This window comes from Taudactylus pleione, unplaced genomic scaffold (genome assembly GCF_031769625.1).
Source record: "Taudactylus pleione unplaced genomic scaffold, aTauple2 ptg000251l, whole genome shotgun sequence".
NCBI lineage: Eukaryota > Metazoa > Chordata > Amphibia > Anura > Myobatrachidae > Taudactylus > Taudactylus pleione.
Window position 1 is genome coordinate 2,013,019 of NW_028284653.1, and position 14,482 is coordinate 2,027,500.

A 14,482-nucleotide genomic window follows, 5' to 3' on the forward strand; every position below is an offset into this window, starting at 1 on the left:
AGAACCAAATAAGTTCTCAATAGTATAGAATTCATTTATGACCTACTGGGAGGTATAACTAAATGGAAAGAAAAAAAAAAAAGTTATTACCTCCCACCTGTGAATAATCATGCTCCTCATCGAGTAAATGAAGGAGAAAGCACACTGCCACTTGTGTCCACATGTTCATGATCCATTATTCAGACTAGCACTTGGGGGAGGCGCATACCACTGTCCTGAATGCCCCTCTCTGTACATAAATCTAGTAATCCAATCATGTGAAGTACTCAGTGGCGTCCCTGCCTGTCTTTGCACCCGATGCGGTGGGCTTGTACTCTGCGCGCTGGCTAATAAGAGGGTGTGGCCTCACTGATGGGGGCGTGGCCTAGCAGGTGGGGCGTGGCCTCACGGCCCTCGAACACCCTTTTTTTTCACACCGGGGGCGCAGGAGGTGCAGACTGGTCTTGGGCACCAGCATGTGTGAAGTGCCAGCTCTCTCAATGTGCTAGGAGCCGAGTGCTGCACGTTATGCAGCACCCGGCTCCTGTCACTGCGGGGGAGCCGGCACTTTGGTGTCACCCCATGGCTGGTGACACCCGGGTGCGGCCCGGACCCCCCTTGTGACGCTAGTGGATGTACTTCTGTTTATCATAGTTGCTTTTTTAATAATGGTTAGTGGTCACAGAATTAGCTTGTGAGTCTTCCCTATAGGCTACTGTGATGTTTCCGGCTATGTTCAATAACCCTATTGCAAGCTGTCTCGTGAACCTAGGCACAGCTTCAGCCTACAGCACCATTCAAACACCAATCTCCACCTTTGTGTGTTTGTGACACACCTACGATTGCTTGCTCCTGCAGGTCGCATTTGATATTGTGTGATTGGCCATGCTGGGCTGTGCAGTGTAATGAAGGATGGAACGAGGTATCGTTCATTATGTCGGGTAATGTGTACTTGCAATTTTGCATGTCCTAGGGCAGTGTCCACCATAAAATGAAGACATCACAGTGACCACTGGATAATGCAGAGAGGTCGTCTAATGTGTACCCGGGCTTAGTCACAATGCTGAACAGAACCGCTTAATGAGAATGCACCAATTCATTTGATATTCAGCACTTGTACATCTGTGTGCGAATGAGTGCGAGGGGTTTATTTACTAAGCATCAGGTTCTAAAACACAGCGTTTCTAATGTCCGAAATTCAAAAAGGCTAGTAAAATCGGATGCATGGCCGGCGGTTGTAATCCCGACAGCGGCAGCCCGACAGAGGAGGAAATTCCGATTGTCCTTAGGGTAAGTATAACTAACCTAATTTCCCCTCCCTTAGGGGTGCATAACCCTAACCTCCCCCCCAGTGCCTAACCCTAATCCCCCTTTAAGTGCCTAAACCTAACCCCCCCTTCCCCGCAGCCTAAACCTAAGTCCCCCGGGGGGGTGCCTAATCCTAGTACCCCCTGGGAGCCCCTAACCTAACCCTCCCCCCCACGACTGTCCGCTCCCTTCGATCGGTTAGCCAGGTGTCCGGCTCCCGGCATAGGTCTAATGACAGGCGTCATTAGTGCCTTGCCGGGATTAGACAGTCGGAAGCCGGCGGTCAGGAATACGTCTGTAAGCTTCCCGACTGCTTCCCAGTAATATCATTGCCCTTATAATTTCAGATAAAAACACAATCAGAAGTGCCAGGTTTTAAAATGCAACGCTTAAAAATAAACCTCTGAATCTGTATACAAAGTGCTACGATGCAAATAAATCGGTATACAGTAGCACATTAAGACACATTCTCTTCTCTCAGCCCGCTCCTCTGCTCGCTGATGGTTCGATGTTCGGTTACACCCTTTTACATGGCACAGCTTACACAATGGTGGCTTCCTGCCTCCTCCAACCGCTTCTCCGCTATTTTCTCTATATCATAGTCCAACTGAACCTTCCCTCTCGTACGCACTGTCACTACTCAACTGCTATTTTTCTTTTTCGGTCTTTAAAACTTAATTCAAAAGTTTAGTTGGAGAATCATGCATACAGATATGCCGTTATGTGACTCTGCCAGCGCCTAGCATTTTTTTTGCCCTTAAATGCGTCTCAGTTGCAATGCGATTCAGCTAAGACACACTTGGAGACTGCACTTAATTTTGATATGCGACACTTGTATATCTATGTTTCACTTAGTCTGACTCTGTATACAAAGTGCTACAATGCAGTAGGCCAGTGTTGGCTCCAGCTGTTATGGAACTACATAACCCAGCATGCACTGCTACAGTTTTGCTATTAGGGCATGCTAAAACTGTGGCAGGGCATGCTGGGATATATAGTTCCACAACAGCTGGAGTGTCAAGGTTAGCCAACACTGCAGTAGGCATTGCTTTTTTCCATGCCAAATGATGTTGTGCTATAGATGCAGATGCGCATGACATGTTAGTTTTGGGTGGGAGATTTTCTATCATCCACCGTAATCTTGACCTTGCGCCAATGATTTTCACCTTTTCACTGAGCTCAGGTGATCGATAGATAGATAGATAGATAGATAGAGAGAGAGAGACAGACAGACAGACAGACCTTTAGTGGCATGAATGATAATTCGGCCAGAAAGCTAAAGGGTTTCATTAACTGCAATACCACATTCGTTGTTTACATGCAACAATGTCGATGAATAAAAAATATGTCTGTAAGACAAATAGTCCACTAAAGATGCAAATTTTGCCATTCATTCCAAATATAAAAAATGGTACAGGCAACACAGTGATCCAACACACAAAAACATTCCAGAAACCTTAACATTTATGGAACTTATAGGGGTATTCAATATGGGAGCGATAACATCGTTTTTGCGTTAATATCGCACTTATGATGTCATTATCGCAGGTTTTAGTTTTACACTGTATTCAGTTTCAAAGACTTATTGCAGTTTTGAAAAGTCTTTGATAAAAAAAGGTGATAACTTTTCACCATTGAATAGGTGTCGAAAAAAAGTGCAGAATTGGGGTTTAGGGGTGCAGGCTTAAAAAAAATAGCCTGCACCCCTGGGAATGACATTGAAAAAAAGGACTGTGTCAAAAAAAGTTTTCAAAAAAATAGGGACACCCCAAAAAATTAATTTAAAAATTGGGGTGAAAAGAAAAAAAAATTGGAAACAATTGTTTAACAACAGGGAAATAGGTTCAGGGCTATTCTGCAAGTATGCGGCAGATATTTTCTAGAATAGATTTATAGCGGCAGGTGCACTGTTGCAGAATTTTTAAAAACTTAGTTTAGGGACATCAAAATATGCTAGTACCCATTTTCATGTACCCCAAATTTGATGGGACCACTTAAAAAAACGAAAAAAAAAAATCTAAGTGCTCTTCTGCATCACTTCTTCAATGTCGGAAAAAACACCTGCTGCGGCTATTTAAATCCCCGACTTTCATTTAAAGGCTAAAACGGGGGAACCCATAGTGATCCCCCATGTTTTTACAACTTTAGGGGGGTCTTACAATTTCTTTAAGGAAAAATTCGTAACTTTACGCAAATCCAACTTCGGAGGCTCCCGTTTTCGTTAAATTTATATTGAATACGGGGATAAGCGGGCGCGCGCCCGATACTTTAACGCAGGTAAAAACTCTGATATGAAACGTTAACTTCGACAGTGAAGTTAACGTTTCGTATTGAATACCCCTCTTAAAATTGAACATGTGGCTATAGACAAAAGAGGGGGTGATTGGGCTAAACCTTTTGGATAGTAACACTTAATATGTCTTATTGGTTTGAACAAATTAATTGAATTTACACCTTTTATATTAACTAAAACTTTCCGATTTTCTAATTTATATACAGTACTTTATATGGTCTTAAAGATATTTTCTGAAAAATCATAAATTATTTCAGTATATATGAAATCATGAATGAACATTGCTGTCATAGTATATGAAAAAAAGGTATGCTTTAGGTAGGAATTGTTTTTTATTTTACATATTCTAGTTTTCCTTTTCAGGTAAGAAAGAAAATGCCAATAAGGCTTTTGTCATGTAATCTGGAAACACTGCAAGCTTGCCTTGAGCTTACCTGGGGCTCTATGTTGGATTGCTACTAGTACAAAATAAAGGTTTTTATATGTAGTAAACAGTAAAGACAACTTCCAATGTATTGCTATATTTAACTAACTGTACAGTATCACCTGGAACTTATTGCAAATATGAGCCATTCCAGTCTACAGTATTTTTTTTTAACATAATATACTACATTGAATATGTTAACATGAGAGAATCATGGCATTAATGAAATGTTAAATATTTTACCTAAATCTTGAAGTACATGCAATATTAATATGGTGGGGGCATTTTCTGTCACTGGATATGCTGGCAGAGACAGATCCCAGACCTCCAACAGGAGACTGGCACTGACAATTATGGTGTAGGGGAGGCATGCACAGTATGGGAGGTGAAACAAATTGCTGTACCAGAGTTAGGTGTAGGGGTGGTAAGCTAGAATTAAAAAAAATACTTTTAAGGGTTTGAGGCTAGGAGGCAGGATAGAAGTCTAATGGAGTGAGGACGGGCATTCCAGGGGTTAGGAGCAGCCCTGGAGAAATCCTCAATGTGAGAGTGGGAAGGGGCGATTATGAAGGAGGTGAGGCAATGGTCATTAGCAGAGTGAAGAGGACTTAAGACAAATATGGTAGATGAATTTTACAGGTGGACATGTAGTTCTTGTTTGTGCTGCTTTTAGTGGAGTCTCACGTGCCGCATCAGCCATCTTTTTTTTAAATATTTGTAACAAATCTTACCTTTTTTTGTCTGCAGCCCATCAGATGTGTGTCTGGATTGGAGAGAGACCCAGGGACTATGTAGTTTGGTGACTCTCTCAGGGGCAGTCTTTTAGAGTGGGATACAGGTTCACACAAAACCCTCTAATCTATATAACTCCCACTCTGTTGGTGCTTGTCGCCTGTCTCCAGGAACTAAGCACCCAAATCCAAAACATTAAAATAAAGAAATAAAACCTAACTAAAAGCTAGGACCTTTTCAATTAATTCAGAGAAAACATAGACAGAACAAAAAATACAATTACCTATAAATAAGATTAACTTTAACCTTTATGTAACATGTAAATAGAATCACAAGTTAACACTACTTACCCTCCTTTGATATAATCAAGAAATGAAACTTCTGTTTCCACTAGAAAAGACAGCAAAGTAACCTAAAAGCAAAGTAAAAATGGTTAGAGATGAACAGTGCAGTATACAGAGACTGTATTTCTTCACCACAAGTTAATCCTAAAGCTACACCTTTTCCTTCACATCATCCATTGACGTTACATACTGTATCTCACATTGACGTATTGCCCATTATAAATCCACACTCATTGTACGGTATACTACGTAACTGATGATGCACTGGTAAAGTCAGCAGTCATTTTTAAACTTAAAGTATAATCCTATTAAAGTCTTGTCTGTGAGTTAAGAATCTAAAATTAATTTCAAGCCTCTATTCAACTTACTCGTTTTTCTTCCTGAACATCTTGCATTTCTTTGTTCCTCTGATTAATGCAAATTAGCATCACTTGTAACTTTGCTGTACTGTACATTCTTTTCATGTAGAGATATAATATCCATGAAGGATTCTTAGAAACCCATAAGCTCAAAAACTCATTAATGCAATGATTATCCTGCTATTACGTGTGCAGCTACAACAAAGACACATCACCCACGTTTCAAATGGGTTGCAAGAGATTGTTTAAACAGGCCCAAGAAACTGCATCAAAATTTAGCTTCATGTCCCAAGCATCAGAAAATGGACACAGGATCAACTTGGGGGAAGTTTGGGTGTGCTAAAATTTTTGATCTCTAAATCACGTCGTCATGCCCTCCAAACCTGCCTCTTGGCCCCCCCTCTTGGGAGGTTAAAGTAGTAGTTTAGTGAATTAAAGGTGTATAATTTATATTTAGTACAGCTTAGAACAGTGATGGGTAACAGGCATCATTATGGCCACCGGCTACTTCCTACTTTCTGATCGGTCAGTCCATTTCTCTGCTTTATGCCCTGTTGGCCCCAGCTCTTCCTTGATTTAGCAGATTTTCATTAGGTCAAAAAGCAGAGGAGAGGACAAAACTTGATCTTATTCTTTGAATGGAGAAGCTGGCTTAAGTGATCACTGTTCTGAAATACGCATACTTCTCAACAGCCTGCATTTGAAAGAATAGTCCCGATTTCGGAGGACTGTCCCTTGAGCAAGATGTTCATCCATATTTGTGGTATTTGGTAGGTGTTCCACTGTTTCACACAATTCAGACAGGCATCTCCACCACGTGTGGCACAGAAAATTGCATTTTTTTAGGAATAAGTGTGCATTAGAGAGGTATGGCCATGCCTACTATGGGTGTGGCCTCATCCTCTGTCTTGCATTGGAGACCTCTGATGTGACTAATACAATGCATTGTGTTTTCTACCTCAATAGATAAGATTAATGTAATTCCTTTCTACTTCATGAACATAAAGTGAGGAAGTTTTCCACTTACAGCAGATTTTAAAGGCATTATTTATAATCAACAATAACAAGGGTAACAGGCTGACAGATGTGAACCTCTGCAGTATTGTACTGTACCTGTTTCAGTTACACTTTCAAAGGCTAGTGGAAAATCTATTCATCCAATCTGTAACATTTATCTTACATTAATATGCCTGTTGATTTATTATTACATATAAGCATGGGCGTAACTAGATAGGTGCAAGGGGTGCAGCTGCTATGGGGCCCATCTTCCTTGACAAAGTTACAAGTGTTATATACATTTTTCACCATTGGGTGGTACATAGGGTCCCTTACAAGCTTTTGCTATGGAGCGTTCAAATACCTGGTTATGGCCCTGCAGATAGGATTCTCTTTTTTTGATTAAATTAAGTTTTAACTTGCTACTGAAATTAAGGCTAATGTGTGACCCTTTTCAAGGCTAGAGGACTGCACATGTGGCTTACAGCAGAAGTAAAAATCTGATACCTTTTCCTTAGGTTTCAAAAATATTCCCGTGAACCAGAACATGTTAATTCAAAACTATAAGACCATTTCAAGTTCAATTCGTGAAATATATTTTAAACACAATTGTTGGCAACAGGAAAGTCTGCCCCAATATTAGTGTAACAACATTTATTTCTTTACATATTAATTTAATTTGGAGCAGACATGAGTCATTAAAAAGGGACCAAAAAATGAAAGAAATATAAAAGCCTCAAGTGAGGGCAACCTATACATACACATACCAAAATAATATTTATACTGAGATATCAGTTCTATAATCTCAACTTTTCCTGACAGAGAACAGTAAGAGAAAAAATAAATATTAAAAAGTTACTTACAGTTCCAGAATTCACATATTTTTTCTTTTTCCCTTTTTTCTTGGCATTTATTACCTACAAACATAAATCAAACATTAAAAATAGAGTCTAAAGAATATATTTAAAAAAAGGTAAATCTGGAATGAACTTAATAAAAAAGAATGTATGCTTATGGATATTTAAATGCAGTGCAGCTTCTTTAGATACTGCTTTATTTAAGAAGATAAAGTTATACATTTTATTTGTATTATTACTATAAAATAACACTGAATTGCTGTTGTGTTCGTTAGTAATATTTATGAAGGTAACACTTTCAGTCTTTTCAAGGAAATTTGTTCACACACTTGTTTTCATCCTGTTCCTATACTGCAGTATTATAAGGGTATAATCACTTATCAAAATACACAAATGATATGTTAAACCTGTTAATAAATAGTTAAACGTGCGTAAAAAAAAGCACGATTGTAAATGGATTATTTGAAATCATGTAGACTTCTAGAATACAGCACACGGTAGATGTGCAGCTGCAGCTCAAACCCACTCACACTCATGTATCGCAATTTATACAACAGCAAAAGCGTGATCCAGCAGCGTAAATCATTTAGCAACATTACAAGCTTGTTATTGAGAAAATGCATCTAATCTAATGTGAAGTGCATAGAATAAGTGTAATAATCTAGTGTAATTTGTGGGGATGCATGTTTTAATCTAGGTTATTTCTAAATTATGTTTTTTCACACCAGTTCACCTTGTGAGAATACCAGGAGAATGTTCTGCTCTTGCCCATATGAGCTACAACCCTGCCCATAGGTGCTATAGTCACCAGTTTTTAGTAGCACTGTTGAGCCACAATCTTCTGCTCAACTACCAGAGGGGTAGGGATCCAACTCCAATGTCTCCCCACTTTGGGGAGGTTAACAAAGTGGAAGAGTCACTGAGATTTCCCTTATCAGAGTGGGTGACAACATTCATAAATCTGTGACCAGTCTAACAGAAGCCATAAGCGGAAACTATCCAGGTAGAAACTTTTGGTTGCTTGGTGAAAGCAAGCACCCCTGTGGTGAGTGACTCTGGGCAGTCTAGCTGAAGACCAAGTTGAACACCCACTTTGCCAGACAAATGGAGAATCATCACACTAGATCTATGGGCAATCCATGCTTAGCTCAAATGTATAACTCTGTAGGCTTTTTCTGGGATGTGCTGTTCTAAAGTGAGCAGCACAACATGAGCGACTGCTAGTGGAGGAAGTCCCAGAAAGACTGAAACTAGTGGGCACAACTTCTCAAGGTGCCTCCGGTCAGCTGGGGACTGAGTATCCACCAAATGATAATAGATCTCACCGGGGCATAAAGACCTCTAGCTAAGCACAGGGGACCCATCTGGTGACATTAAAGAAAAGTGTAACCGTGAACCCGGATACACAAATTACAACATTCCAAACTACATTACCCGAATTCTAAGTATTGGGGAAAGGGACTGCAGAGCTTTTCTCCCCCTTCAAAGGGACTTGTTTCTGCATAGTCTCCAAAGATGGCAGTGACGTGCCATTACCTATCCTTTCAATATAAGGCCTTTTGCACTTTATACAAAAAACACATTTGTACCAGTGTAAAACAATAAAGTAAAATAGTGATATGTAAAAAACTATCATGTGCCTTTATTCACCTGATTTATTAATTCAAACATTCTGTACATCATAAGATGTAACAAAGCAGTATTTTAAGAGAAAAGTTGAAATTAAGCAAGGGGTGTAAATAAAGTTATATGTCAGAGATTCCCAAACACGGTACTCAAGGCTCCCCTACAATTCAGGCTATAGAGATATCCATGGTTGACCACAGGTGACTTAATTAGTACCTCAGTCAATTTGATTTAACACCTGTGCTCAACCATGGATATCTCCAAAACCTGAACTGTTGGGGAGCCTATAGGACCGCGTTTGGGAACCTCTGTTATAGGCTAAACTTTGAAGGAACAGTTTTACTCTTTTAACCACATATATTTCCAGCCAGACCTGCAATTTCTTAAAAGAACCATATTTTTCTATTGGTGGCAAATGCAAACACTGGAATATGGGCATTACTTGGTGTATATACAAAGTTAATAAATAAGCGCACTTGTTAAATTCATTATCCAGCTCAATGCCAGTAAGATTGACTCTTAGTGGCAGGGTAGGAAGTAACCTGCATCCCCTGAATATCCTCTACTCATGCCATTAGCCACTTTTTTCCTCATATGTCACAGGGTACTTCCTACTGCAATCGCTGATGGAGGAGTAATGGGATGCACAGAGGTACAAAGCTGGAAAGGAAAGAGCCTGAAAGAGATGTGGTGAGAACCTAATTTGTGCTAGTTCTAGTCTGGTGCAGCCAATACGATAGGAATGTTCCTGTACAAATACCGGGATTGCTATATTGTCCTAGCATCAGAGAAGAATTATAAAAATGACACCGCTACAGTATTCCTCTGGAATCTCTGGTCAAATTTAAGGGAAATTTAAGATGGTAACACATTAAACCATTATTTTTTTAATAATTATAATTAAAGAACACATTTACACACATCACAAAACAGATGTTTTAGAGGTAGAGTTAGTTCTCAAAAATGACTGATAAACCAATGGAATATGACTTCCTTTCATGTTTAAAAGTAACTATATTCACTGTACAGATTGGATATAACTCACCTCATAAACATTGAACTGCGACTGACCTCTAGACAACTCTCTGTAACTTGTTGAGAATTCACCAATATAATCATGGCTGAGAAAGATAAACCAAATGCCCCATTAGTATAAAACTTAAAAGCGAACAAACAGGCAACCAAATAACTGGAAATATAATTACAGAGAATGGTTGTACAAACACACTGTACATGGCCTGTGAGGGGAACACATAGTGAGGATATACTGTATACAGTACACAAAAAAATGCCCATAGTATGCACTAGCACATTAAACTAAAAACACATGATTTGGATAGTAGAAAAAAAAAAGTCAACAAATACAGAATTAATATGGCTTCATAAATAATTTATCCAGGTAGTTACATGACTTAGGTTTATATGCTTTGGGATTCTATTTATCATGTCTATTTGTGCTATATTTAGGGAAACTCCCTATTCATCAATCAATACAAGCTGCTATGGCCATCGCCCAGTATCGCCAGCAGTGGTGATACATGCAATAGCTTTGCAGTTTGCATTTTGTTAATTGATAAAAATAAACTATTAACACTTCTATTTTTGAAAGCATTCTTACTTTTCAGCATTTTTTCCACACTTGCCTAAAACTTTTACAAAGTAGTGTATATATAATTTTTAGCATTGACTAAATACAGATGTGTCCTCATACATCTAGCCTCTTTGTGCGCTAAACAGCCCTTCTAGTTGCACCATGTTGTGGCTCGGTAGCACCATAGCGTTGCATCATTTCCGGTACCCGGATGATGTGACTAATAGCCTCTAGCCTATTACAGGCTGCTCACTAAGTTCCCTAAGCAGCGTCGTGTCATTTCCGGTATCCGGATGACGCGACTAATAGCTTCTAGCCTATTACAGGCTACTCACTAAGTTCCCTAAGTAGCGTCGCATCACTTCCGGTATGTGGAAGACGCAGGCTTTTTTCAAAACAAACTCTAGGTCTCAGACTATAGAGCACCATGTCACTTCCTGTTTACGAGTAACATTAAGGCATTTGATAGGACACTGGTCGTTATATCATCATGACCTAATTATTTATCTGATGTGCAAAACACCTCAGCTGGATCACACCCTTAAACAGGATCTCCAAAAACGGTGGCCATTTTGGGTTAGCCCTTACACTATAAATAAATTAATTTCAACATGTATAATTTGTTTTATGTAATATTCGTGATAGATATGATGGCTTCTCACAACTATATATTGTTCTTTTGATGTTTTAACTATAATTATTATGCACAAACTAATTTTAATGAACTAAAAGTCGGCTATTTTGTAGTAGATTTCTAATTGTTTCAAATTACCAGTGAAGACACAATAAAATGTGGAAACAGGAAATTATGGACAAATTACCATAATGATGTTATAGCCCTATTTAAGCACCTTCAATGAGACAGGAACCTTATCCCTGAGGAAGTTTGTATAAAGGAAATGCGTTTGAAGTTCCTGTTGGCTATCCATCAACTACACCCACCGAGGAAATACTACAGTTGCTGAGAGTTCCCTGGAGTTGGTACCACTCTGGTTGGACAGGATCAGATCCCGGGTTGGGTGAATTTCTATTGAGTGATGTGCTATTTTGTCAAGAATTTTTAATGTACAAGTTTTTAATCTATATTTGTATAAAGATTTTTTTTGATATACTACAATATGATTTTTCTCTGTTTGTCCTTGGTGCTGGGCTATACTCTGAAGTTGTTGAACCAAATGAAGAGTCGGTTCTGAATTGTCACACCTCCAAGCAAAACTACACTGAGATAAGCTTACTATTTTTTATCAAATGTACGCACAATACCTATTTTATTTCTTTGAAATTTCTAAAAATACTACACTATCAGCACCCCCTTCTCTTGTTTGTATATATATATATATATATATATATATATATATATATAAAACAACATATACACACACACACACAGATGGGGGCAATTTAATTCTGTGCAGTGTTGGGTTGTAATGTCAGATGTGCTTATTATGTATTAAGGTAACTCAACAGTGCGAGATTGCCTGTGCACCATTATGGGGGGGACAAGACAAAATTGTCCATGTTAGTGGCTGTAATCTGCACAAGGTGGTCATTGCACAGAATTGCATCACCTTGTGCAGATCTGCATCTTTACATTTGAAAATGTATTTCTACATTATGATATTAGGTATTTTGAGCTAGGAAGATCACTTGACTGTTCAGTTCCTAAGATATTTGGGCAACATGAAAGATAAGGGGAGATTTATCAAAGCTTGGCGAGAGATAAAGTGGAGAGAGATAAAGTACCAACGAATGAACTCCTAATTGTAATTTTACAGGCTGTGTTTGAAAAATGACAGGAACTGGTTGGTTGGTTCTTTATCTCTCTCCGAGATTTGATAAATATCCCCCATAATTGCATGAATTGTGGTTTAGATTATCTTTAATATCATATAGCAATTGCTCCAGAAAAGTGTTTGAATAAGTGTGTATATGCAGATATAGGCAACATTTTCATGTTTTAATATTTTATTTCTTTTTATAAAACTTATATTGGTCAATCCTTTGGCCTCATGTATATTACACCATATAACAATTGAAGTCTAAGCACTGTTTACTTTTGGTGAATTTGACAAAAAGTAATGTTTAATTCTTTTCACTGAACTAGCTGCTTGAATAGTTTTTAACTGACATTTTTGTAGAAATATTTTTTTCTACCCATTGTGGCAAGTTTTTTTATATTTTTATTGGTGAGCACCTGAATTTAATTTTTGTCGGTCTATAATATTTGCTACACTTTTTGGCAAATTAGTCTGAATTGTTCCATATTGAAGCAATGGGAAAAGGGATAAAAAGCTAAATGTGAAAAATAGAAATTTTTTAGATAATAGCATTTGCAAAGTAAAAATAAATATGACACTGAATAAAAAATGCTGTGCCGAATAATAATTGTTTTATACAACCGTCTTCATCCCAAAAATTAATTATATGCACACTACTAAATTATATATTTTTGATTAGATTATATATGTGTACAAAGAAAGAAAGTTAGAAAAAGACAGTCTACACTATAATAGTTTCTCTTCCATATAAATAAAACACATATTTAACGGTCATATTTTATTAAAGTTCGTTAACTTGTGTACTAACGTCTGCTTCCAGTTACCCTACATTCAATATTTATGTGAAAGAGGAAGATCTCCTAGATTGATATGAGTAGTGATAAAGTTACTTATTTTTTATTTTTTTTAGCATTTACATGTCAATTTGATAATCAATAAACCAGAAGTTTTCCTCAAAGCCCCTCCCCACCCACACAGACACACATTTTCACCAAAAAAGGGGGAACCAATATTTAGGAAATTGCTTTGAAAAGCAGTAGAAATGTTGTCGCTGGTTTGAGACACTCAATTTTTTCAAAATCAGTGGAATGAAAAATTAAATCTTTTTAGTCATCTATGAAAGTTTGTCCATTCATTTTGATGCAATTTCCAGCATGTGATACATATAGAAACCCAATTGGATTAGCTGGTCAAAAGAAAAGACTGAGAAAGCTCTGGTCATAATAAAAAGCTTGGGTAGTATGATCACCTCCATCACAATCCTATAAAATCCCCAGTGTGACACAGGCTTTGCTGGTTTGTACAAAAACTGGGAGACCACAAGATTGGAGTCTTCTTGCCAGAGTGAAAACCAGTCCCAGGTTGGTACCTCCATGGGGGTTGGGCAAGCTTCTCCTGGCTTGAAATATTCAGGTTTTGACACTGGCACTGTCCCTATTTTTGGCATGTTTGATGCAATAACAGCTATTCTTATTCTTTAGGCTTTAGATGTAGTTAAAAGGCAAAAAGGTGTACTATTATCACATTCGGTCAACATGACATTGTGGGGATAGTAGTACTGAGAGGCTGCGGAAAATATTTTAAAAGGTTTGGTAGATACACTATTTACATATATAATAGAAAAAAGTGTTCTTAATAATACAAATCAGGTTATGTCCCATAAGCCAAATACTGAATTCAACTTAATACAATTTTTTTTAAAGTAGTATACTGGAAGACAGAGGCACCAAGATGGGAAAAGGCCCATGACTGCCAAAGACCAGCAGCGATAGTGTGTACATAACATGGCCACATCCCCTATAGCACAACACGGTCAAAAAAGTTCAAAAAATTCCCAACGCAGCATGGCCACGCTCCCATTTACATAGAACGAGATACAGTCTTCCGATGGAACTAATCGTGTAACTTTATTCCTGATGGAAATGAACTTGTAACTTTATGTGAGAACAGGCACCTTTGTCTTCTTGAAGAAAGAGTACTGTGAGTGTCCATGTACATACATTATATATATATTAGTAATCCACGGACCGGCACTCAACAAGCTGTGCATACCACATAAACTGCTCCGGTGCCTTCCCATAGGGTGCCAACAGGGTGTCCAAAATACAAGTCCAAAAAGGCGGCACTCAGACTTGAAATGCAGGTAAAACTTCAGTTTTAATTATCGACATTTCGGAGGACAAGCCTCCTTTCTC

The 14,482-nt window shown here is 38.2% G+C and overlaps 1 protein-coding gene across 1 annotated transcript in view; it reads right to left on the reverse strand.

The window, feature by feature from the left end:
* The window catches only part of CPNE8 (copine 8), a 357,582-nt gene that overhangs the window by 57,064 nt on the left and 286,036 nt on the right, over positions 1-14,482 (reverse strand). The window contains exons 11-13 of the mRNA XM_088480178.1: positions 9,964-10,039; positions 7,299-7,352; positions 5,087-5,148 (exon numbers count right to left, since the gene is read on the reverse strand). Coding sequence (XP_088336304.1) covers positions 5,087-5,148; positions 7,299-7,352; positions 9,964-10,039 — 192 coding nt within the window. The remainder of the gene's footprint in view (positions 1-5,086; positions 5,149-7,298; positions 7,353-9,963; positions 10,040-14,482) is intronic.